Genomic DNA, 26,563 nt, shown 5'->3' with positions numbered 1-26,563 from the left:
CTCCAAGTACCTTCTCAATTAAAACATAAAACAATTATCAAACATAGATTTAAAATGATAGGAAGCATGCGAAATTATTTCATTTTACTAATGAAGGAAAATATTAACTTTGAATTACTTTTTCTTCTTTCTTTCTTTCTTTATTTATTTATTCAAATACATTTGTCTCTGCCTTCCCCCCACCACTTTGCCTTGCTCCCTCCCTCAACTCTTCCCCTTTGGTTTTGTCCATGAGTCCTTGCTATATATTCCTTGACTTTCGCCTTCCCTTCCTTTTCCCCTGCCCCACCCCCCTCATTCCCTCTTGTCTCTGTTGGTTTCTTTTCCTTTCAGTGTTGCTGGAGACCTCTTTTTTTCAATTAATCTTAAAGTACTCATAATCAGTCAAAACAGAGTACTCAGGAGCTTACAAACATTCCCCGGGTATGTGCCATTTCCAAATACTGTCATGGTTGCTATCACTTTCTAATTGTAGATTTGCAGTACTGTCATTTATTTAGCAGGTTTTCCTTCAACTTTCAAATATTTCTGTGATTGCATCATTTTGCCACCAGATGACAGATAGCTCACGAACATATCCCTAACAAATATGGAAATAAGCTTATTTATCAAATATGTAAGACCTTTTATTGAAGAAGAGCTGAACTTAGACAACATTAACCCTAGAATAAGGTTATTTTTATGATGAACACTTTAATGAAGTAAGAGCCAGGGAAATATGGTATAGTGGGTAAAAGCATAGATTCTGGAGCCAGATGATGCGGGATTGAATCCTGGCTCGCTCTTTCTTGCTCTCCAACCTCTGATAAGTCCCTTAACTTTTCTGTGCTTCCATTTCAACATCTATATAATGAGGATAATAATAATAACTACCCATAGGGTGTTTGTAAGGATTAAAGGAGTTAATATATGTAAAGTGATAAGGTATAATTTAACATTTCTCAGTAATCAGTTTTTATTATCTCTTTATTCCAACTTTAATTTTATGTGAAGGCTTTAATTAGAATGTTCCTGCCTGACTTGTTTTGAGATCCAGCATGGAGTTCATAGCTTGTCTCAAAAGTTAGTCGTCAGTTCAGTCTCTTGGAACAAGCCTCCTTAGGCTTGCTTATTACAGCAGTGAGCTGGCTATAACAGCCCTGGCCAGCAGAGTCCCTTTTGTACTAGTTTTCATATTAGTCAAAGAGAAAGCTGTAATTTGTCTTCTTAATTAATTTTCATAAGTAGCCTCTTCAGCCCTTTCCAGCAGCTCTGAAGGCAGACCAGAAAGCTATCCCATGGAATATTCTTGTCCAGAGGTTAGTTTTGTTTTTTTCTCTTTGATTAGTGTGGAAGCAAGTACAGAAGGAGGTATTTCTTACTCTGCTTAGGATTGTAATAAATGTCCTCTCTTCTTCTCATTAGCTTGTATCAGGGATCTTCGTACTTAGTTGAAATTTGCAATGAATGTTAAGAACTCTTCTCTTAACAGCACCCACAGCGGAAGAGCTCTCTCATGTTTAAACTTTTCTGAAAGGGCATGTTTCCTTTTCCGCAGACTGTTCTAAGTGAATCAATCAAGATTTTAGACGGAAGAGATTTAAAATGGCTTCATGGCATTAACTTAAGTATCCACTTTTTCTGTTTATCCCTGTTCCCCTCATTCTGTTATTTTCAATAGTTGAATTTTCCAGGTCAGGCAATATGAGGTCAGGGAGCACTTTTAACCACTAAAACTTCTGGAGTTGGAGATGGGGGTGAGTTTGAAGGACAGAGCCGGTTATTTTGACAATTCCAGGTTATCAGTCTGACCTCTGTAGCCTGTGTCTTTCTTTTCTAGTCTCCAGTTCATGTACTGTTGATCTCATTCCTTTGTGCTTTGTTTTCAGGTGGAGTTGGCATGAACTTAACAGCAGCCGATACTGTTATTTTTGTTGATAGTGATTTCAATCCTCAGAATGACTTGCAAGCAGCCTCCAGGGCTCACCGAATTGGCCAGAACAAGTAAGAGACTTAAGCCTCAGCACTTCTCCACCTCTTGGCTCCTTAGCAGGTCTGGGTTGGGGAGGAAGGTGAAGAGCACAGTCCTGGTGACAGCCCCGGACTGCAGGCCGAGAGACCACTAGGTTGGTGTGAGCCCAGGTTTGCTACTCACTGGGCAGGGCACATTCTCACTCCAGACTTACTTTGTTCAAAAGAGTAAAACAAATTGTGAAAGGACTAGGAGGAACCTTCAGAAGTTATTTAACTCATCCTTCCTGAGTTAATGTCTAATTCAGTTAAAATATGAAATTACGGTATTATGGAACTAGCTAAAAAGATAGGTCTTACCTTTTGACCTGAGGATAATTTAGATATAACAGAGGTTTTTTCTTCTGCCACAGATAATCCCAACTTTGGATACCTCATCATCCCTTCCTTAACTCTTTTGGGAAGGTTCGGTGAGAACCTTTGTGAGGCCAGATCTCTCTAACAAATGCTCAGTCTACAGATTACAGTTTCTTTGGCGGTGCACCAAACATGGCATTTTGGGTTTATTTCCTTTTAGGTGCATCAGCCTTGTGTGCTTCCACCCATCTTTGCAGACTCTGATACTACCTCCTCTCCTTTGACTTCTGTGTAGGTCTGTTAAAGTTATTCGGCTGATTGGCAGAGACACTGTGGAAGAAATAATCTGTAGGAAGGCCGCCTCCAAGCTGCAGCTCACCAGCACGATAATAGAGGGGGGCCATTTTACTTTGGGAGCCCAGAAGCCTGCAGCTGATGCTGACCTCCAGGTATAAGAGATTGTTCCTCACTTCAGAATATGTTAGGATTTATAGTCAGTGCTCTCTGTGGTTGAGAAAGTAAACGAAAAGAACTAGCACTAACCACCTACTCTCCTCAACTACACATTTGTTCCCTGGCCAGACTCTCTCTCCAAAAATACCTACTGCATGCAGGCTGCTGTATGAGATAGACATGAGTAAGATGTTAAAAGGCAGCAGAATATAGAACAGCAATGCACTTTGGATCCATCTGACTTGGATTTAAATTGAAGCCTTGTCACTTACTGACTGTGGCTTTGAACAGATGTCTTAACTTCCCAGATCTAATCTGTTGACTTTTTTTTGAAAATTAGGGTACTGCAAGTTACCTCAGTGGGATGTTAAGAGAATTAGGTAAAATAAAGAATTGCACATACTAAATAATGATTAATCTCATGCCTCCATCCTAACCCCACACCCTTTGATCAGAGATTTACATTACTTTATTTATATTCAGAGGATGATGAGTGAGGTTGGGAATTCAAAATTATGCCATAGGAAAATGGATGAAAGAACTAGAGTTAATTGCCTGAAGGGGATGCTGGATTGGAAACAACTGCAAGCTTGGAAGACTCTAGAGAAAACTCTCTTCTGGAAGAGGGCTTCACACTACTCTGTTGCAGCCCTTGGGTTAAAATCAGAATCTGTATTATGACCCAGGGATGAGGACCTGGAAGCAGATGACCAGCTCCTAGGATACCTGAAAGATCCAGGCATGAAGTGAGCTGTGAATCTCTGACAGGGGCAGTAGCAGTGGGAGGGTCTGAGTGAGAAACATTGCAAAAGAAGAAGTGACAGGCATCACTGTTGAGAGGTGGATAACGGGAGATGGGAACTCAAAGCTGGCTCTAGGGTTTAAGCATGGATGATGAGGATAGGAATGAGGGAGAGAGAAGGTAGGGCAAAGTTTGAGGAAGATGGAGATCATTTAGACTTTAGTCAGCAGTTTTCTGTAAAAGATAAAATATGAACACACTTGTTAGAGGAAAGCTCAAGAAATGGGTTTTATTTGCAGAAGTTCGTGAGAACAGCTTTAAAAGGACTAATTTATCAAACAAATTACAAGTATTTATAAGAAAAAAAATTACACAATATTATAAGCAGAGTTACCAGGTTTAGAATTAGACTGAGCATGGTTATATGAGAAAAGCTAGTACATATCTTTACACATTAGCTCTGCAAAGGACAGGGTTCACTGTGGTTTTATTAAAGAGTCAGTTTACTCACAGGAAGGGCTCAAGGTTTCATTTATTTTGGGAGTAGCCCTAGAAAGAGTTACCCTGGATTTTATGTGTTCACTCATTTGGCTTTTGTTTATCTTAAAGAGTAAAGTGTGTTTTTCTCTTTTTCTATATTTCCTTTTGTTCCCAGCTAGTATGTACATGTTTAACCATGGTCGTGTCAGGGCAAGCTGTACACTTTGTTTTCACATTGTTTAAGAGGTAATTACAAATGTAGCATGAAAACTTGACTAGGTAAAATGTAGAAACTCTTAGATACAGTTCTCCATATACCAGTTCTCCACAGGAGCTTGACAGTGACAAGTTTAGCATTGGTGTGGTGAGGGGGTAAATGACAGCCTCAAGAGTGCCTCCTGTTCCAAGTGTTGGAGGAGGAAGAGTCGTCAGTAAGATTTTTGAGCTCTCTCCCAGTGGGGGCAGAGCTTAGGGGATTCCGTCAGGGTGTCCCTGTGAAGCAGGCTGCTGGGCACATCAGTGTAAATTGTGCAGATATTCCTCCGTGTGACAGCTGAACACCAGTGGGATCATAGGCCACTGGCCATTTGAGAGGGGCTCTGTCAGAATCTTGCCCAGCTCATGGTTACTGGAAGGCTACGTTTTGGCTCTAATGTCTGATTGATCTCTTCCTCTCTGAAGGCTGTACTAGTTATCTCTGGTTGCTAAAAACAAAGGTGACAACCATCGTCCTTGTCTCAGAAGAAAGCAGTTTTGTTTTTGTGGTTTTTTTGTTTGTTTTGTTTTGTTTGTAAAACAAAAATAATCCAATAGTATACAAAGTGAGTGGTTTAATAATTCTAAGCTGTTTAGGATTCTGAACTCCTCAAAAGAGGTTCATTGTCCTACAAGGAGAACACAGTAGAAACTAAGAGACAGATGAAGAATATAGTGAACACTTATTGAATACTTATTGTGTGCTACGTATTACATGAAATGCTTCTTCCCAGTTGTTTTTTCCGAATATGAACAACAGCAGAATGAGATAGGCACTATCTTTATTCCCGTATTAAGTAATTTGCCCAAGGACATTCACACTTAGGACTCCATTGCAAGCATTCTCTAACCTCTAAACAAATGCCCTTAATTACTGCAATATGTTGCTTTTCTGAAAATAGATGGAGCCCCCTTAATGACCGAGACACCTCACAAGTGAAAGTGTAAATACAAGGTGCACCGATCCTTATCATAAATAGTGGGTGTTCTTCTGTTTTTGATGCCAGTTGACAAAGCCAGTCTCTATGTTGTAGGGACCAAGGCTCAATGTCTGTATAGCCGGGTGTGTTCATGCTTAGAGCATAGTTTTTTCCAAGATATTACAGAAAGCCTTAAGATTTCCAAGTTAACTCACAAAATAGATCATCTAGAAATAATTGACCCAGTCTAAAAGGACAGTATGTGAATGAGGAGCCAAGATGTGATTCCAGCTTGACTTAGGATCTCAGAGTTAGTGCATGTTTGGAAGTAGGATGCTTAAGTCGGGAAAAATGATCTGAACTCTTGGGGTGGTTTCTACAGCCCAAGGGAACATGCTGAGGGTACTAGCAAGAGGGAAGAGGATAGCGCAGCACCAGAGGAACAACCAGGAAAATGAGAAATGGCCCTCAGGTCCAGCAATCAGGAGTTGTAACGGGTCTTTGCGAAGGTGATTTCCATAGAGCACTGTGGTAGGAAACCAAATTACCAAAGGAAAAAACCCAGTTAATGGCAGATGTTAAGTACCTTGTGTTGCCTTCTCTTTCCAAGAAGTTTGGTAGTAGGAGAGGTGGGAGAGTAGCTAATAGCATCTCTGATTTCTCATGTGGCTCTTGGGAATGCTTATGAAAAAGACTCAGTCAGAAGTGCTAAGGTAATGCAAGAAATTACTGTTATTCTTAAACAAAAAAAGATTGGAGGCTCAAATTGTTTTTTTGTTAATGAGAATTGTCGGTCAACATCTCTGATCATCATTTATCACCTTTCTGTTTACCCATCATCCAACTACTAAATGGCCTGTTTATTTCTTACGGGAAGAGAAGAAAAACCAGCATCAGGGAAAGAATGTGCCTGGTGTCCTTAAGCCATGTAGCAAATCTCTGATACCCAGTGTTTGTTTTCATGGGAACTGACTGGAATTTGTTTTCTCCATTCAAGTTGGGCGAGATACTCAAATTTGGTTTGGATAAACTGTTGTCCTCTGAGGGGAGCACCATTGATGAAATAGACCTGGAGTCTATCCTAGGAGAAACCGAAGATAGCCAGTGGGTCTCTCGTGCCTTGCCTCCAGGAGAAGAAGGAAGCAGAGAGGAAGGAAGTAAGTAGCCGGGGAGAGCAGCACAAAGGGCACAGGCACCCTAAGCTAGAACATGAAATGAGTTCCCATGGAAAGTCCTCAGTGCTGCTCCCTGGGACATTTTTTCCTACCCAGCCCTGTTCTCATTTTGTATGCTGTTTAAGATTTACTTAATCCAAGAACTCTTTATAGATTGACAGGATGTTGTCTGGCTGTTCCCTTACAGCTGAACTTTCAACCAAATTGATGATATTGATGCTATAGCAGTATCAATCTCAAAGATTTTAATTTGTACTTTTCCTCCCTTGCTTACAAACATCTCCTTTTTTAGTAAATCCTACTGTCCTTAGTATGGTGCTTTCCATGTAGTGATTTGTTTTTTAAATTATAGTTAACACTGATTATTCTCTGCTCAATCAAAAGTGTGTACTGACACATGCTGTATATCTATTTTTTCACTTAATCTTCACAATACCCCGTGAGGTTTAGGTTCCATTAATTTTAATTTTTTAGTGGAGCAATACATGTAAATCATGAGATGATTTTGTCTTTCTCTTAATTTTTCTGAGTTTAGTTAACATTTGTCTATTTCTGTTTTGAATATTTGAATTTCTTGTTTGAAGAGTTTTTTTTTTTTTTCAAATGATAGCTTTGTAAGGCTGTTCCCTGATATATATGGTTGTTTTGAAATGACTTTATTTTTCTATACTAGTGGCAGCAAGGATTCCATATGGACTCAGGTGTGTGGTTTGAGAGTCTTACTAGGTGTCTTAATTCAAGAGAACCTTATTCCGTGTGTACAGAGAAGTACTGAGTCTTTACTAGATAGTGCTTCCCTTTTTTTGGTGAGGAGTAGCGTTGGTTTGACTTCTGGTTTTGTGTTCTCTTTTGTTTTTGTAGGACTCAGAATTTCCATCTCTTGCTTCCTTCTTATCCTTTGTCATAAAGCTGCCAGGGCATGTCTCCCCCTTCTAAGTTGTCTTTCCCTCTTCCTCAGAAGGAGTGTTTTCCCAAATTGCTGGCTGCATGTACTTTCTAGTTTCTTCCTTTCAATTTCTTGGTAGCCACTGCTGTGATCTACCAGGTCTCAGACCTATTCTCATCATTTTGGGATTTGCGGTGCAACCCTCTCCTCTTTCTGTGCAGCTTCTCCTGACTCTCCACTCTAGTGTGGGTGTGGGAGCTGGTCCAGCTGGTTTTGAATATTCATTTCTGTACCTGCAGATTGAAGTTTGTAGTGCTCTCTGACTCTTAATTTTGTAGTCAGCATGGATTCGGGTGGTTTTATCTTTTTTTGATCTGGATGGTTGTGACAGGATGTGGGGAGATCGGCATGCGAGCAGCCGGCACTCTTCTATAGGGCGCCACTCGGACTTTTCTTGTGGTTCTTTTTTACATTTTTAGTTTACCTTTCAATAAGTTTAAATCCTTGAGGGGTACAGCATTACATGGACTCTGTGTTCAATGGCCTTTGCAGGAAGTTTGTTTCAAAATTTAGTATGAACCATGCCATGAGCAGAAGTTACCTTTCCCCAGATGACTCTGGTTTTGTTCAGTTTGCCATGAGAAGAGTCGCTGTGTTGTTCTTTGCTTTGTACACATAAGCACGTCTCTTGCATAGATAGAACTCAGTTTCATCTCCAGCATAAACACCTTCAATTTTAAGAAGAGCTTTGTGGTCCCTCCTGTTCCAGAGACCACATTAACAGCCAATAGAAATGACCTTGGACCACAGCCTTCCACATTTATTTGTCATTTTGAAGTTCTGTTCCCAGCAGCCTCCACAGGCCCCAACGTGATCGAACAAGCTGTCTTTTACATTTTTTAATATTAGAATCCTATTTTTATTCTTCAAGGATTTTTGTTCTCTGCTTATCATAATTGTACCCTGTTTTGTTTCAGAGATGTAATCCGAGGACATTTATTATAATATTCTCCCTGGAATACTTTTTAAAAGCTTTATCTTTTTAAAAAAGTATACCTCTGCCCCCTGCATTGTCTCTCTTTCCTCCAGTTATTGCTGCTACTATTTTTTTCAAAATTTGTTTGGGAATCATGTTCTTATTGTTAGTTTTCTTGAAATATCTGGTATACTCTGGCCATCTGATCACATGTACCGGTGAAATGCTATAGCTGACAGGCAGCTCTGGCCTGAACAGGTATATGGGCCCTTGGTCCTTATTCCAGCATTACTGGCTGGTGAGGTAGGCTTTTGCATTGAGGAGTCCTTCCCACATGTCTGCATGTGAAGTGTTTTCACTGGACAACTTGTTTTCTTTCTTGGAAGATGTGGGATAGGGGTTGAACTAAATCTGTTTTCTCAAGTTGAAGAGACAGTATGAGTCAGAGGTTCATGGTACTCCCATTTTTGGTGTGCAGAATTTCTCTCTGTTCCCCTGCCCTGGGTTACCTTGTCCTTGTAATGTCTTTAGCTTTTAGAGGATTCAAAGTGTTTCTGTTCTCATAATCACACCTTGACTAGGCATCTGTGTTTTGCTTCCACTGTCCTTAACCTGTTATTGCCCTTGAGTCAACTTCCATTTTCCGATGAGTTATTGAAGTTTACATTTATTGTTGCCACATATATCTTTTAAAAATCCCTTTACTGCACTTAGTGGTTTTAGATGGGAGAAGAAATAGATGCGTGTGGTACTATTTTTAGGTTGCATTTTGATTACATTAGATACTGAAGCTTTGACCCATTTCTGCACTCAATCTAGATTAATTTCAGCTTTTTTTTCTAATGTTTACTAGAACAAAATAACACTTCATTGTTTTTCAGAAAAATAATTATATTTCTCACACAGTCCACCTGCCAAAAAACAATGATTTTTTCAGGCAGTGCAGCATGTTTGTGAGTTGAGAATTCACGCAATAGGTAGCTACATATGTTGATCTTATTTGGCACTTTTCAGCTCTTTATTTTCTCCACATGTTGATAGAGTACCTTGTTGAAAGCCCACTGCTGATTAATTAGCAAATGCTATTAGAATTAAAGCTGGTTGTATTTGAGTACAGGTGTGAAGCACTTTATCTCTGGAGAATGAAAATATCTTGCTCTTGTACTCTCTAGAGAAAACATAGTTATAGCTGATTTCATAATGCTGTGAAAATACATTCTTTGGTAACATGCTGTTAAATACATTTCACTTAGAATCATTATCTCACATCTCTGTGGTTGTTAGTTTTGTTTTGTCATGAGTTTCTTTTGTCAGTGATTCATGACATTGGCAGATCATGCAACCTGTTTGAACCTTTGTGTCCCAATCTCTAAAATGGTGCTGTTAATGTCTGCATCTCTGTTTTAAACAGTTGCAGGATTCTAATGTGATACTGCCCTGATAGCATACAGTCCTATTCCAGATTACATTCTTGTTATTGTTATTGCTGTAGTAATTATTTGCTGGCCTGTTATCTCTCCCTCTTTCTGTGGACAACAGTATACTGAAAAGAGCACATGGGCCTTAGAGTCAGAAAATTCTGGATTCTTTATGTATTAGCAGTAAGAATTGGGGAGTCCCTTAATCCCTATCTCAGTCTCAGGTTTCCCTTTCTTAAGTGGGATTGGTTATGCCAGGATCGTGGTAAGGCTCATGAAAATGTTTAATGAGATCTGGAAAAACTATTGTAAATCTAAGGGATTGTATTTTTGATTCTTCATTTTTCCTATCAATTTGTCACTTTTTAAAAAAATATTTTAGAAAAGAGGGAGGAAAGAGTTGAGTATTAAATGTGTGTTTAGAATATGTTCTAAGTTAGTTACCTTAATGTCAGGAGATTTATGCTGAGGAATAGTGTGGCATGATAAGTGATGAGTGATACAAGACTCAATAGGGTGGAGGTATCACGGACCATCTAGAGATGACAAAAAGGGCTTTAGCCATGCCCTCCTTTGAAAAGCAAATGTGTGAGACCTCTGTGCGGATCCCAAATCCATCATGCCAATGGCATTGGAAATGCAATACCTTCATCACAGGCTAGTCTTAGCCCGTTTAGAACTATAGACTGTTTTGGGGTTATTTGTGGGGGGTAATACTCACCTGAGGACATGTTTATTAATTTTAGAGAGGAAGGGAGAGAGGGAGAGAGGGGGAATAGAGAGAGAGAGAAATGTCAGTGTGAGAGAGAAACATTGATTGGTTGCCTCCCATGCACACCCCAACTAAAAATCAACCAGCAGCCTAGGTGTGTACATTGACTGGGGATTGAATCTGCAACCGCTTGGTGCAGGGGATGATGCTCCAACCAACTGAGCCACCTGGTCAGGCCCAGGCTGTTCTTTTGTTCACCCTGGGTATTGCTTTGAATACAACTAATTCGTTTTTCTTTAGTATCTAACATTTCTTTTTCTGTGTTTTATATTCTTAGAACATCATATGTACTTATTTGAAGGGAAAGACTATTCTAGGGAGCCCAGTAAAGAAGACAGAAAATCATTTGAGCAACTGGTGAATCTTCAGAAAACCCTTTTGGAGAAAACTAGTCAAGAGGGCCGGTTACTCCGAAATAAAGGCAGTGTAAGAACTATTAATTTATGTAAAATAATAAATTCTTCCAAATTCTCATTCTAAGAGAATAAAAAATGATGCTGGTTGTGATTTATTAAGAAAGAACTTGTATTTGTTGAAATATAATTACCTCAGCTAGTGTGTGGAGCAGTCTTCCCCCAGCTCTCTGCCTTTCTCCAGTCTTCCAGCCTTCTGCCTTTCTTTTGTCAAGAGGAGTGATAAGCCAGACTTGTCACTTGAAGTCAAGTTTGACAAATCAAAACTGAATAAAACTCATACTGAAGGAAAAACTGTTCTCCCCACAAAGGAAACTATCCAGCAGGAGAAAGAGCGTGTTCAAACATCATAAAATGAAGAACTTCTCCCAAGAACAAATATGTGTTTGAGCTAGTTTTTCATAAACCTTTGTGTTGTAGAGATTTTAGGCCTTTTCTGATGTCTTCTTACCCATACTCCCTGGCTGACAGATCAGGGATGAACAGTGTTCCTTTACATACATTTTTTAAACTCCATTTGTGCATAAATTGCACTGGCAGATGCTGCCGCCAGCCTCACTGTTGATGACCTTTGTGTGTGTAGTCCTTACAGCCCTTATGCGTAAGCTAGTTGTCATTGCTTCATAATCTTCATGAAGTGACTTGCTTTTGAAGCTTCTCGCAGTTTATTTTAATTTCTAAGGTAGCAATAATAGATATAATCACTAAAAACAAGAAATATAAGTATAATTAACTTTACTGCAGTTTAAAAACTATTTAGAAAATTGGCATAAAAAACATTATCCAGGCGAAAGTATTTTGCCATTTAATGCAGGTAAAAGCACCTCTGTCCATCTAAGCCAGCCCTGGGATAACTTTATTACATACCCTGCTCTTCATAATCATGACCCCATGTTATTAAGAGATGGAAGCAATCAGTATCTCTGATGTCCACATTATTTGGCACTTAGTGTGTGGTCATTGAATACTAGCTATCATTAAGATAATCATGATACTGAAATATTCTGTTTAAGAAATATACATTGTAGGAAAATTCCCATTAAAAGGGGTTAAACCTGAAATGGCGTCCTGCAAAGTAAACTTTCAATGTTTTAAAAGTTACTGTTTTTGAATTCCCTTATTCCTAATGACATTAACCAAAATGATATATTGCTGTACCAACCATGCCAGTGCTTTGGTTGAGTTTAGAGCACCATGTCCTGGTTGCCATGCCTGTGTGGAGATAGGTGATGGAAGTGTAAATTGAAGTGCCTTCCTACCATACCAGGTGGCATGGAGATGCAGTGTTCTGTGAAATTTTAAGCATGTTGCCTCCATACAGTGTGTTCTAGGGATGAGTGAAGCTCATGAAGGAAGAGACAGCCCCCAAACTTCTTGCTTGTGATCTTGTTCTTCTACAGGTTCTCATCCCAGGGCTTGTGGAAGGGTCTACCAAGAGGAAGAGGATTCTAAGTCCAGAAGAGCTGGAGGACAGAAGGCAGAAAAGAGAAGAAGCATTAGTGAAGAGAAAGAGACTAATGGAGGAGAAGAAGAGGAAAAAGGAAGAAGTGGAACATAAAAAAAAGTATGTGTCTGTTATTTGACTTTATTATTAATAAAGCTGAGAGTACAGTTGGTAAAGGAATCACTACTGTATAGTGAGTCCACAGTTGAACATTGCTTTTTAAAAATTATTTATTGGTTTTAGAAAGATAGAAAAAAACCATCAATTTGTATTCCACTTATTTATGCATTCATTGATTGATTCTTGTATGTGTCTTGACTGGCACATGCTGCAGCCTCGGCATGTCGGGATGATGCTCTGACCAGCTGAGCTACCCAGCCAGGGCTTGAACATCACTTTAAAATTGCAGAAAACTTCTGTAAAGCTGGTAACTCCTGTTGGTAATAGAATATTTTTTTAAAGACTAAACTTTAACCTAAACAATTTACTTAAGTGAAAAGTCCGAGTGCCTAAGGCAGAGACGATGTATGCAGTTGAGGCAAGAAAATTTAAGATTTTAATGTAGCTAACAAAAAGTAGTTGACTCGCAGTCTCTTTTAGTCATGTTCTTAAAAACAGGGATATCTGCTGGCTGCTCACTATTGAAGTATAGTCAGGAAGCATTAGGCTAATTGGTAAGCCTTTTTGTTTGTTTGTAAATAGGCAGAAAACTCAATTGGGGTGAGTTTCTAATTGCATTTCCACTTGGCACTTACTGTTTGTGAATAGCAATACAAACCATGCTCCAAGAGAAAGTGTGATTTTCCCAGTTAATTTCCTTTTCTCTCTGGCCGGTTAAAGAATGGCCTGGTGGGAGTCTAACAATTATCAGTCCTTCTGCCTGCCTTCGGAGGAGAGTGAACCAGAGGACCTAGAGGGTGGGGAAGATGAGAGCTCAGCTCAACTGGATTACGAAGATTCAAACTCGACCTCCATCATGTATGTCAGTGGTGATGTCACCCACCCACAGGCTGGGGCAGAGGATGCTGTGATTGTGCAGTGCGTCGGTAAGAAGAAATATGGGCCCATGGTGGGGCCTCAATCTTTATGGTGCCAAGATCTGGGGAGGATGAAGCAGAATACTCACCTAGTGGTGATTGATGGCCCCAGTATAGTCTTGTGTGGTCAAAAAAAGTATGAATTTTAAAATCAAGAGACTTGGATTTGACTCTTATTTCTTGTTTCCCTCCTTGAGTAACCCAATATTCCTGGGCCTCAACTTCCTTATCCATATATTGGGATAATATCTACATTATTCTCTTCACAAGGTTTTTAAGAGGGTAAAAGGAGGCAACATGTGTAAGACAAACGAATTCTTTCAGACAAAGCAAAATTCCAAGCACATATCCTCCTTACAGTCTTTGCACTTTTTATTTTTTACTTTCTCTGCCTGGAACCCAAGAAGTGGTGTTTAAATGTCTGTGTTTCAGAGAGACCTCTCTGACTGCCTCGTATAGAACAGACCCCATCCTCCTCCCTCCATTTTTCTCTGTCCCCTTTTCTACCTTATTTAACTTGCTGACACATATAACCATCTGACATATTACATATGTATTTGCTTATTTGACTGTTTCGTGGCACTAGAAAGTAAGCTTCATGGGAGCAGGGTTTTCTGTTGTCCACTGCTATCACCCTAGTGCTTAGAACAATGCTTTACATGCAGTACATGCTAACTACTTTCAGTAGTATGAATGAATGACTCTGAATGCAAGATACTAACCAGCTGTGTTAGCACCAGCTTGAATAAGTCATTTAACCTTTCCTCTTCTTACCTGTAAAATGGGAGTCATGTATTGTAGTACCAGTGCTTCGATGCTCTTTTGTTACATTATAATTACTCTCCATCCTTCCTCAGTCATCTCTTAGGAATTACAGAAGTACCACAGAGATTTTGCTCTTTCAGTACATTAATTTTTTCATTGCTTTCATTACTTTCTTGTTATGATGGCCAGCTTTATTATAGAAAACCTAAACCTGTTTGAGAAGTCCAACCTATGATATTTCTAGGAAATTAGGTTGATTTTTCAAAGGGAAGAAAAAAACTGTCTTCTACAAGTTATTTGGTGTACCTTTATTTTTTGTTGTTTTTTAAATTATGGACTGGACTTTGTCTCCTACAGAAGAAAATTTTCTCTTTCTTTTCTCAGATGACTCTGGCCACTGGGGCAGAGGTGGCTTATTCACAGCTCTGGAAAAACGATCCACTGAGCCAAGAAGAATATATGAGCTGGCTGGAAAAATGAAAGGTAAGGAGCACAAAGAAAGAACACTTAGGGGTGGAGTAAGAGAGGACGCTTAGGATAGGTGTCATATGGGTTTAAAAAGCAGTAGATAAGGCGTCAAAAATGCTGTTTAGAGTGAAATTCTGTCACCAATTAGCTCATTGTAATGTGACTTTGAGGCAGTCCTTTACCCTCCCTGTGCCTCTTTTCTTATTTGTAATTTGTGAATAATACTTATTCCACCTACCTCATGGACCTATAGTGAGGATAATAAATATGCAAGTATTTTGATAAATGGTGATCCCTGCATGCATGTTGAAGGTTAGCATTTCATCACTTATTCAACTGTCCCCATCTTTTTGAGGGACTCTCTCATGAAAATGGGAGAGCCTGTGAGAGAAAAATCAGACATACCATTGAAGTGTTAACAAGAGCTGGGTGCTGAGGGCAGGAGGCTGTATTATAAAGGTAACACAGGCTGGGATAAAGCTGTTTGGCACTAAGGGCACTTGGAAGTCTCAACAGTATTCTCCCTTGGCACAGAGAAGGGGTAAATGCACCTTCTTTTGTGAGCAGAAATCACAAAGTGGCGAAAGGAGTAAAATTATTATTGTGATTATTTCCCAGGGAACTTGAGATGCAAAAGGACCTTGTCTAATAGAGAAGGGCCCTTTACATTTCTCAGAGATTGGTTTTTCCTAAGTCTTCTGCTCAGTTCTCCAGGGTGGAAAGTCATTAAAGACTTAGAATGAATAGAGTACTCTTTCTACTAAAACAAGTTACTGGAAGAAGGCTTTTAACATGTGATGAAATAATTAACCCAGGTCTAGATATGATTGGGCAGTTTGAAAAAATAGAGAATCCAGGAGAGGTCAGAGCCAGAGGGTAGACTGGGGACCCTGTTTGGATCCTTGTTTGAAACCATGAGGGAGACACAATGGAGATAGGACAGAATGCGTATCTTAACAGCCTAAAATTCACTGTTCTATTTAGAAGAAGTTTTATGTAAACCCCATTGTAACCATATAGGAGAAACTTAGAGCATATGCAGAAAAGACAAATAAAGGGGAAAGAGCATATCACCATAAACAATAATCAATTTAGCAAGGTAGGCAGAGACAGGGGAAAGAAGAAACAATGGAAATGGAAGATAACTAGAAAGCAGTTAACAAAATGGCATTAATAAGTTCTTTTTACATATCAGTAATTACTCTAAATGTAAATATATTGAATTCATTAATCAAAAGGCACAGAATGGCTATGGATTAAAAAAGAAACAAGACCCAACTGTGTGCTTCTTGCAAGAGACCCACTTGAGCCTTAAAAACACTTCAAGACAGACTTGAAGTAAAGTGATGGGAAAAGATTCCATGTAAGTAGAAACCAAAAGAAAGAGGAGTTAGGTATACTTATATCCGACAAAATAGACTTTAAGCCAAGAATGGTAATAAGACGAGAAATGTCATAATATAATGATAAAGGGATCGTTTCATCAAGAAAATACAAGGGTCATAAATATATAAGTATCCAACATTGGCATACTTATGTTAAGCAAATATTAACAGATATGAAGGGAGAAATAGACAGCAATTCAGAATAGTAGGGGACTTCAGCATCCCTCTTTTAGCCATGGATAGAGCATCCACATGAAAAAAGTCAACAGGGAAATAATGGCTTGAACCAAACATTAGACCAAATAGACTTAACAGATACCTATCGAACATTCTCTCCAATAGCAGCAGAATATTCTCTCAAGTGCATATGGAGCATTTTCCAGGATAGATCATATGAGAGAATACAAGTCTTAGCAAAATAAAATTGAAATCATATTCAGTGTCTTTTCTGACCTCAAGGTATGAAAGTAGAGATCAACAGCATGAGGAAAGCTGGAAAATTACGTGAAAACTAAACAATTACACTCCTGAACAACCAGTGGGGTCAAAGAAGAAATCAAAAGGAAAACCAAAGGATATCTTGAAAAAGTGAAACACAGCATACCAAAACCTATGGGATGCTGCCAAAGCAGTCTGAGAGGGAAGTTTGTAGTGAAAAATGAACATATTGAAAAATTAGAAAGATTGCAGATGATCAACTTAATGTTACATATAACTCAAGGATGTAGAAAAGAAAAACAAATTTAAGCCCAAAATTAGCAGAAGGAAGAAAATAGCGAAAATTAGGATGGAAGGAAATTAGATACCAGAAAAAAAGAGAAAAAAATCAACAAAATTAAGAGCTGCTCTTTTCAGAAAGATAAATAAAATTGACAAACCTTTAATGAGACAAAGAAATAAACTCAAATCAGAAATAAAAGAGGAGAAATTATAACTGAACCTACAAAAATACTTAGGGTTATAAGGGATACGTTTGTAGAATCTCTTCAATAAGTGGTGGTGGGAAAACTGGAAATATATGGGCAAAAGAATGACATTGGAAATTGGACCACTTTCCTACACTACATATAAAAAGAAACTCAAAATGGATTAAATAATGACTTAAATATAAGACCTGAAACCATAAAACTCCTAGAAGAAAACAGGCAGTAAACTCTTTGATATTGCTCTTAGTAATATCTTTTCGGATATGTTTTCTTGGCAAGGGAAACAAAAGGAAAAATAAATGAGATTATAGCAAACTAAAAAGTTTTTGCACAGCAAAGGAGACCATTAATAAAACAAAAGAAAACTGACTGGAAGAATAAATTTGCAGATGATACTCCAGATAAACAGTTAATATGCAAAATATATAAGGAACTCACACACCTTAGCACCAGAAAAATTCTAGACAATCCAATTAAAAAATGGGCAGAGGACCTCAATATACATTTCTCCAAAGAGGACATACAGAGGGCTGGCAAACATGAATAGATGCTCACTATCACTAATCATCAGGGAAATGTAAATTAAACCACAATAAGATATCACCTCACACCTGTCAGAATAGCTAGCAGTAAATAAACAAATAACAAGTGGTGGTGAAGATATAGAGGAAAAGGAACTCTTGTGCATTGTTGGTGGAATTGTAAATTAGTGTAGCCATTATGGAGAACAGTATGGAAAGTCCTCAAAAAGTAAAAATAGAGCTACCACATGGTCCAGCAGTTCCACCTCTGGGCATTTATCCGAAGAAAACAAAAACACTAATTCAAAAAGAGATATGCACTCCTATGTTTATTGAAGAATTACTAGCAATAGCCAAGATATGGAAACAACCCAGATGTCCACTAGTAGATGAATGGATAAAGATGGTGTACGTGTATATGTATTACTCAGTAATAAAAAAAGAATGAAATTTTTCCATTTGTGACAGCATGGATGGACCTAGAGGGTATTATGCTAAGTGAAATAAGTCAAAGAAAGGCAAATACTCTATGATTACACTCATATATGGAATCTAAAAGCAATGCAAAACAAATGAATAAACAAACAAAATAGAAACACTACCATAGATATAGAGAATAAGTTGATGGTTGCCAAAGGGGTAGAGGGAGGTAAGAGGATGGGAATAAAAAAAAAAAAATTTAAAATGCTTCTAACAGTATTCCTCACTTCAACATTCTGGCCACAGAGTAGGGAAAACAAAAACAAAAACAAAAACAGACATGTAAAAATACCTTTATAACCTAATGCTTAATGTGAGTTCCAGAATATGGTCCGGCCCTCTGCAGCCAAACAAGAGTGTTAGTCCTGGCCCAAGAAACAGATGACTTGTTCTGAATCTTCCTTATTTAAAAGCACCATTTTAATTGCTTGCAGAGAATTTTAAATGGTAACACTCTCATCTCCTTGGTTTTATTTTCCTATAGACAAACAAAAAATTGAATTGCCAGTTTGTTTAGGTGAATTATTACAATTGTGGACTTTACCTTGAGAACTTAAACTTATCAGATATCATTTGAACAGATTTAACAGACGTTTTTCTTTCAGTCTTTAGTGATTCCATTTTTATTTCTGAATATAGAGGAACATTTTTATACTATTAAACCTTGTACATCAGGCAGGAAAGATATATGTTAATCTACCTTAGCCAAGTAATTTATATTCAAAAAATATTATTTTCTGTATATAAAGTACTGTGCCAGGCTCTGGAGGCATATTTTTGTCAAAATTGAGCTTTTTGGGGAAGTACGACCTACCTTCATGACACTGGTAAATATAAATATCAGGCAAAAGTGACGCAGCTTGCACGTGGCCCAGGTGATACTGAATTGACTGCAGGAAGCTACTCCAAGGACTGAGCTCTTTAAAGACACAGAAGCTGGGGTACTTAACAGAGAATGTTGTCATATTCATCATTGGATCCCCGGGGTTAGAGCACAATGCCTGGAATTGTAGGGTGGTCAATAATGTAAATAGTAAACTGTTATAAAATGAAGTAGAAAAAAAATTTAGTACCTGGCTAAGACAGTGCATGATTCCAGGAGAGAGAGAAAAGGCAGGTTTGAAACCTGGCTGGATTCAGTCTGTAGTGAACTTAACGTTCTTTCTGTTGCCCCTTTTTATTTTACCTCAGACTTGAATTTGGGAGGTGTCCTCTTATTTCCTATTGATGATAAAGAGTCAAGAAACAAAGGGCAAGATTTGGTAAGTGAAAAAAAACCCACTTCTCTTACAAGAACTGAATATGGCTCCTGTCACCTCCCCTTGAAACTGTTCCTGCTTGCACTGACCTCTAGCTGTATATCAGTTCACTAAGGCTGCCATAAACTACCACAGAATGGGTGGCTTAAAAAACTGAAATATACTTCTCACAGTTCTGGAGGCCACAAGTCCAAGATTAAGGTGCTGGCAAGATTAGTTTTCTCTGAGGCCTCTTTCCTTGCAGGTAGCTGGCTTCAGGCTGTGTCCTTACATGATCTTTCCTCTGTCCATGGGAAATTTCTTCTTCCTATGAGGACACCAGTCAGATTGAATTAGGACCCACCCTGAAGGCCTTCTTAATTTAATTGCCTTTTTAAAGGTCTTATCTCCATATATAATCACTTTCTGAAATACTGAGGGGTTAGGGCTTCAACACATGAAATCTGGGGGACATAATTCAGCCCATAATAAACAGGTGGAGCCTTGCCTTCCATTTCTCTCCCCCATTTCCCATGCTTCTGTTCATCACAGCTTCTGGAACACTGTCCCCTACTTCCTTGTACCCTCCACTTACCTAGAGGGCAAGCCCCTCCTAAATGCAGAGAGTTTAATTTTGTCTTTGTAGCCTCAATACCTCATGAGGTATGGCTCATAGGAAATGCTTAATAAACATTTTCTGAATGAATAAGAAAACATAACTAAAAACTCTTAGGGTTACATCATTGGTTACATCACAAGTTCTATAAAAATTCTTGTTTTCTAGCAAAGAAGAACCAATCTGTATTTCCACTGTCTGCATTAAAATTCTTCTTTTGCATCTTAAGTGACTCTCACTTGTCTGTCATTTGGAATTCTTGTAAGATGTTTTATTTCCCTCCCCTACCTACTTTCTCCAGTGCCTGAATTCATATCCAAATTTCTAAACAAACTTTACTGACTTAGAACAGACATTTAGAAACTGAGAGGCATGTTTTCTTGACATGGTTTCTGCTTTTTCAGTCATACATTTACTCATTTAAAAATTCTAAAAAAAAAAGAGAGAATGAAACAGTGGCTGTGCATAAACAATTCAGAACCCAGTGACTCAAGAAAACTACAATGGGTAGAACACCAAGACTATGATGTGACTAGTGATGTCAGCCCCAGATGCTCCTGACATTCTCTCCAACTCTGCTCCACTTAGGTTAGGAGGGTGGGGGATATTTGGCATTTTGACAGAGAATAATTGTTTTATCTTGGTGTTTGCAGAGCTTACTTGAGCATCAGTTAGTGGTTAAGAGTACAATGATCTCAAAACGCTTTTCTGGGAACAGAGACTTTGGGGAGAGAACAGAGAAGGTAGCTGGCAGGATCCCAGTGCTGACTCCTCCCCCATACAGCAGCAGCAGCCTGAGAGGACTATATAACCCTGCTCCAGGAGGGACTCTGCACAGCCCCGAGCTAAGGCGGCCTGCTGAGTGCAGAGTGACTAGATTAACAGCTGAAAGAGACAGCTACAGACTGTAGACTCCTGGAAGCCTCGAACAGATTGCCTAATGTCAGACTCCTCAGAGGCAGATCCAGAAAATAAAAAACTGGTCTCCTACCATAAAAGTTCACACCACAAATTCAGGAAATCAAGACAGATCAATTTAAGAAGCAGAAGCAAAAAAGAAGAGTCTCACAAATAACAGGAAGAAAAAGAAATACCCCCCACTCGAAGGGAAAGGAAGAATCCCCAGAAAGAGAACTAAATGAAAGAGAGGCAAGTCAACTATCAGATATTAAGTTCCAAATGTAGGTTCTAAGGAAGCTTAATGAGCTCAGTGAGCTCAGAGAGAATTACCAAAACCTACAAGGAAACTACAAGGAACTTGCTGCAAACTAAATCAGCATGAAAAAGGACATAGAAATTAGCAATGAGACAAGAGGAAATGAAGCATACAATTTCTGAATTGGAGAACACAGTAGAAGGAATCAAAAGCTGGCTAGATGAAGTTGAGGATCGAATCAGTGAGCTGGACGACAAGGTAGAGAAAAGCTCCCAGAAAGAGCAAGGAAATAAAAAAAGACTCAAAAAGAATGAAAAAGCATTTAGGGAAATGCAGGACAATCTGAAGCGAAATAATGTCTGTGTGATAGGGATACCAGAAGGAGGAGAAGATGAGGAAGGGATAGAGAACCTGTTTGAAAAAGTAATGATGGAAAGCTTCCCTAACTTGAGGAGAGAAAAAGTCACACAAATCCAGGAAGCACAGAGGGTCCCATTCAAGAGAAACTCAAAGAGGCCCACTCCAAGACACATCATCATTAAAATGGTAAATATCAAAAGACAAACAGAATCCTAGAGGCATTAAGGGAGAAAGAGGTGGTAACATATAAGGGAGCTCCAATATGGCTAGCATCTGACTTCTTAACAGACACTGCAAGCCAGAAAGGAGTGGCCAGAAATATTCCAAGTCATGAAAAGCAAAGGCCTGCAACCAAGACTGCTTTACCCAGTAAGGCTCTCCATTAAAATGGAAGGCAAAATAAGGAGTTTCCCAGACAAAAGACGGCTAAAAGAGTATACCTCCACCAACCCAGCACTGCAAAATATGCTAAAGGGACTGCTTTAGTATGAAAAAAAAGAGTCTATGAACACCCATTTCCTTTCACAGTCACCAATACTTGATATTACCAATGTTTTTAATACGTATTAATCTGATTGTGACAATAATGTGTTATTTTAATTGTTCCTTTATTATTTGTTGAAACTAAACCCGTTTTTGTAACTTTCTTGCTTATCTCTATTTTAAAAAGCTTTAAAGGACTTTTTGGTATTCTTTACCCATTTTTTTGATTAAATGTTTATAGAATTTTTTCCCTAAAAAAATACAAAACACAAACCATTAACCCTTTTTTAAATGTGTTGCAAATACTTTCCTATTACTTGTCCTGTAACTTTTTTTATATGTATATTACTGTACAGTCTTAAATGTTAATACAGGTATATTGTCAATATTTTACAGCTTCTGGGTTTGAATATTTTATTTCAGGGTAAGAAAAATACTAGTTTGTATTTTTTCCTAAAACTCTTTAGATTCTACATATTGATTTTTAACTCACCTGGATATTTCTTGTATAATATGTGAAATAGGGTTCTATATTTGTTTTATTTCAAGTAACAGTGGTCCATGCACCTTATTGGTGGAATAAGCCTTATTTTACCTACTGATTTGAAATATCAACTTAATCATATATTACATTGTTAGACAGATACATATGTTTGTCTCTAGAATGCTCATTATATTTCATTGATCTACTTGATTATTTCTGTTTTAGTGTCACGATGGTTTAATTGCTGACACTTTATAATGGTTTTAAATTTTTTAATATTTTATGATTAACTTTGACATTTAAAAAAGTAAATAAACTCAATCTGCATGAAAGAAAGAAAGAAGAAAAGAAAGAAGGAGAGAGAGAGAGAGATGGAACTCCTACCTTTTGTGACAACATGGATGGAACTGGAGAATATTAAGCTAAGTGAAATAAGCCAGTTGATGAAAGACAGTTACCATATGATCTCACCTATAAGTGGACTCTGTTCAACAGAATAAACTAACAAACAAAATAAACCACAGACATAGAAACATGGAGCTGACTGAAAGTAACCAGAAGGGAGGGGGAAAGAGGACAGTGGTTGAAAGAAGCTTATATAAAGTTGCCACAAAATAAGATATAAAACAATTATGATGGGGTTTGAAATCATAGATTTGGTAATGCAGGGCTGTTCAGGCAGAGCATTCAAAAGAGATTGAGCTAAAACCCAGGCGATTCATAAAGGGCTATACCTATTTGGGGACTGCTCACACCCCCTCCAAGGGCAGGTCACTTAGTTGGCTGTGTAGCCATCTCATGCCATGTCAGCTATTAATGATGGTTTCTTCTAGTTGGCCTTGATTGTGGCTCAGCACCGTGATTCCTCCAATGTCCTGTCTGGCATCAAGATGGCAGCCCTGGAAAAGGGTCTGAAGAAGATACTTTTAGCAGCAAAGAAAAAGAAAGGTAAGCTCTTCAATTTGTACTCAGGAACAGATGGATTTCTGGTTACAAGCATGTGGTGTGATTTTTTAAGGGGAGGTTAAGAGTCAAGAACCTGTTCAATCTACATTGTCCTTGGATGAGGATAAACAAATGAATAAGTTAACAATACACATTGGCCTAGGGACACTTCACATGTGACTACAAAAAAACAAGAGTATTTCTAGCCCCCTTTCCTTCAAATTTACTTCAGCTTCAATAAAAAAGGGGAATCATGGAAGTGACAGTAGTTGAAGTGTAAAAGTAAGTCCCAATATGAGAGGCAACAGAAGTAACCAACTTGTCATCTTATATTTGTAAAGCCCTTTTTCCTTTCCAGGTCACTGGGGTATTTATATCATGATTTTATGGATTAGGAGGCAGAGCACCAGAGGTGAACTGGTCATATGCAGTTGGAAAATGCTTGTCTATTACAGTCCACAGAAGCAGACAATTATCTTTCAAAAACCATAGTTTAGTGTTGTTTCCAAACCTGGTGTATCTCAGAGTTTGTTGAACTGATTGACTTTTTAAAGAATCTTTGCTTATTTTAATTACATCTCAACCATCAATCATGTTCTGTTTCCACTGCACGTTGTAGGCCTGTAGGTCCTTATGTTGAGTAGAATTATTTTTCCCTATTACAGTCCTTTCCCAGATTATTTATGACATTATAATTGTATGCTTTGAGTGGGACACTCCATGATTATATACATTTGGTTCATTGGAAACCACAAAGTAAGAGTAAAGATTATTTTCTCCTACGTATATATTCTATCCATCAATCATTTTTTGATGAAGGAAAACATCATAATCTATCCTTTTTCTTTTCAACAGCAAGTGTCCATCTTCCACGCATTGGACATGCCACGAAAGGTTTTAACTGGTATGGCACTGAGCGACTTATACGGAAGTACTTGGCTGCAAAAGGCATCCCAACTTACATGTATCCTTCTGTTGCTCTTATAGTGTCCCCTCCCAGCTCAAAAGGGAAATGTCTTACATATTCTGGTATCACTATTTAATCCATACCAAGTCTTCCTAGCCACACTTTCCATTCTTCCAGTCTTCAGTGAGAGAAATTCTAGGAAGCACTTTCTAACTTGTATCTATGGAAGGAAACCAATACATCCAAGCCTTCCTGGATGCCAACAGCTAGATTAAAAGATACATGAAAGGGTGTCATTTGAACAATTGCCATTTGGTAACATTGACTCTTTTTCACATTGCTTCTCTGGAACACTTTGAGACAACTGGAAACTTCACTCAGTTCACTAGAACAGACACATAAACTACTTTATTCTGTATTAAATGTATTCTTGAGGAGCACTGTGAAATTCATTTTGACCATTAGGATGTAATCTAGTTTTGCTAGGCTAGTATTTTCTTATAATGACCTCTTTACTGTGTAAGTGAGAATTGTGTGAATTATTACACTCAGTCCAAAATCACTAGAAGGAGCAGAAGTGACACATAAATGTTATATAGAAAACTCTATATTTTTACTTAACTGGAATTAATTTACTCAGTGGTGGTTTTCAAGGTATTTAAATCATTATAAAAACTCAGCAGAGAAATTATGTCTTACACCTGTGCACAATTCATCCAGTATCAAAAATGTTTTAGCACATCAACAATAGCAACAATTACTAACAGCCTCTGAAGGATTTATGATGCGGTGAAAGGGAATTAAAGGCATACTATTTCTGAAGTGGTTACTACGACAATTACTAAACTAGGTAACTAGTAGTTTTAGTAAAGTTGATTTTAAAGTGATGAAATGTAGTTTCCTTGACTATCCTTATCAGATATTACTTTCCTAGAAACAAGGCTGCCATCCCTCATTCATAGTACTTGTCTTCCTCCTCAGGGCAGCTGGTGCCTTAACATTCAGTTGGCCCCACCTCAGATCCAGGCTGCAGCAACCAGATAAGATTTTTGCCAGAACTACTGTAATTGAGTATTTCAAAAAGGAATTGGGATCTGGTGGGCCTCTGAGATACTCCTTTTTCTGAATTCTAATTTTGTTCTTCTGGTTTGGTACCAATAACATAGGCATATACAACTTTGTTGCCAAAGTCCTTTGTCAGCTTCTTGGGGCCCCAGTTTGCATAGCTATATGAATTACAATAAATTTTCTATTTCTAATGGCTTTATTGCTTTCTTTCTCCCTATCTAGTTTTCCTTTATTCCATCAGACTGATTTCTTTATTGAGGGAAAGGCCATATGAATTAGGGATTAATGAAAGGTAATAGAGCAGGGTTGCATTGAGAGAAGCAAACACCCTCAGCCAATTCATACCTTGGAAAGATTGGATTGAGGGGCAGAGTCTGAGAAATGAAGTTCCTGATCCAGACAAGGGGAGACTCTCCTGCCCTTCTTTTCACTCTCCTCATCCTGCAGAGCTAAAAGAATACACATTGGCCCTGGCCAGTGTGGCTTAGTTGGTTGGAGCATCATCCTGTAAACCAAAAGTTGCGGGTTCAATCCCTGGTCAGAGTACATACCTAGGTTCTGGGTTTGTGCTCTAGTTGGGGTGCGTGCAGGAGGCAACTAGTCGATATTTGTTCTTTCACATTGATGTTCCTCTATCCCTCTCTCTCTCTCTCGAAGCAATGAAAACAATGTCCTTGGATGAGGATTAAAAAATGAATAAATTAAGAATACACATTGGCCTAGGGACACTTCACATGTGACTAAAAAAAAAACCAAGAGGATCTCCATCCCCCTTTCCTTCAAATTTACCTCAGCTTCAAGAAAAAAGGGGAATCGTGTAAGTGCCAAAAGTTGACACAGAATGTCTGAATGGGGAGGGGCAAGGGGTGAGACCACTAGAGTGGGAATCATGGGGGAGACACCATATAAACTGTAGCTTTTTTGTTCCTGTTGATAATTTATTATCAACAATTTATTAAGGTGACATTAGTAATATTTTTTTGAACTTTTTTATTGTTCCAATACATTTATTTCCATTTACCCGCCACCACTTTACCCTCCCCTGCCACACCCACCCATACTTCCCCCCCACCAATCCTTCCCCAACTTGGCTTCGTCCATGTGTCCTTCACACCTGTTCCTTGATATGACCCTTCCCCTTCCCCTCCCTGCTATCCCCCTCCTTCCTTCCCTCCTGTCTCTGTTGGTTTCTTCTTTCTTTCAATGTTGCTGGTCATATTTTCCTTACCAGCTTGCTTTGCTGATTAGGTTCCACTTCCAGATGAGATCATATGGTATTTGTCTTTCACCCCCCTGGATTACTTCACTTAGCATAATGCTCTTCAGTTCCATCCATGCCATTGCGAAGGGTAGTAGCTCTTTCTTTTTTTCTGCTGCATAGTATTCCATTGTGTAGATGTACCATAGTTTTTGATCCACTCATTTACTGACAGGCACTTAAGTTGCTTCCAGCACTTGACTATTGTAAATTGTGCTGCTACGA

At 38.5% G+C, this 26,563-nt stretch overlaps 2 protein-coding genes across 2 annotated transcripts in view; both read left to right on the top strand.

Annotated features, from left to right (window-relative positions):
- The window catches only part of CHD1L (chromodomain helicase DNA binding protein 1 like), an 80,132-nt gene extending 54,886 nt beyond the window's left edge, over positions 1-25,246 (top strand). The window contains exons 13-23 of the mRNA XM_054563282.1: positions 1,869-1,983; positions 2,603-2,756; positions 6,155-6,314; positions 10,662-10,810; positions 12,198-12,361; positions 13,082-13,287; positions 14,428-14,526; positions 19,015-19,085; positions 22,994-23,108; positions 23,961-24,069; positions 24,932-25,246. Coding sequence (XP_054419257.1) covers positions 1,869-1,983; positions 2,603-2,756; positions 6,155-6,314; positions 10,662-10,810; positions 12,198-12,361; positions 13,082-13,287; positions 14,428-14,526; positions 19,015-19,085; positions 22,994-23,108; positions 23,961-24,069; positions 24,932-24,974 — 1,385 coding nt within the window. The 3' untranslated portion in view covers positions 24,975-25,246. The remainder of the gene's footprint in view (positions 1-1,868; positions 1,984-2,602; positions 2,757-6,154; positions 6,315-10,661; positions 10,811-12,197; positions 12,362-13,081; positions 13,288-14,427; positions 14,527-19,014; positions 19,086-22,993; positions 23,109-23,960; positions 24,070-24,931) is intronic.
- On the top strand, positions 10,876-11,150 carry LOC129062042 (thymosin beta-15A-like). The gene is made up of 2 exons (XM_054562821.1): positions 10,876-10,884; positions 11,013-11,150. Exons 1-2 carry the CDS (start codon positions 10,876-10,878, stop codon positions 11,148-11,150), a joined length of 147 nt encoding a protein of 48 aa, XP_054418796.1.
- Positions 25,247-26,563: the final 1,317 nt, after the last annotated feature.

Source organism: Pteronotus mesoamericanus, unplaced genomic scaffold (assembly GCF_021234165.1).
Source record: "Pteronotus mesoamericanus isolate MK-2021 breed Mesoamerican mustached bat unplaced genomic scaffold, CSHL_Meso_final scaffold_705, whole genome shotgun sequence".
Classification (NCBI taxonomy): Eukaryota; Metazoa; Chordata; class Mammalia; order Chiroptera; family Mormoopidae; genus Pteronotus; species Pteronotus mesoamericanus.
The sequence above is the reverse complement of the archived record's forward strand: the minus strand, read 5'-3'. Positions and strand labels throughout refer to the sequence as shown.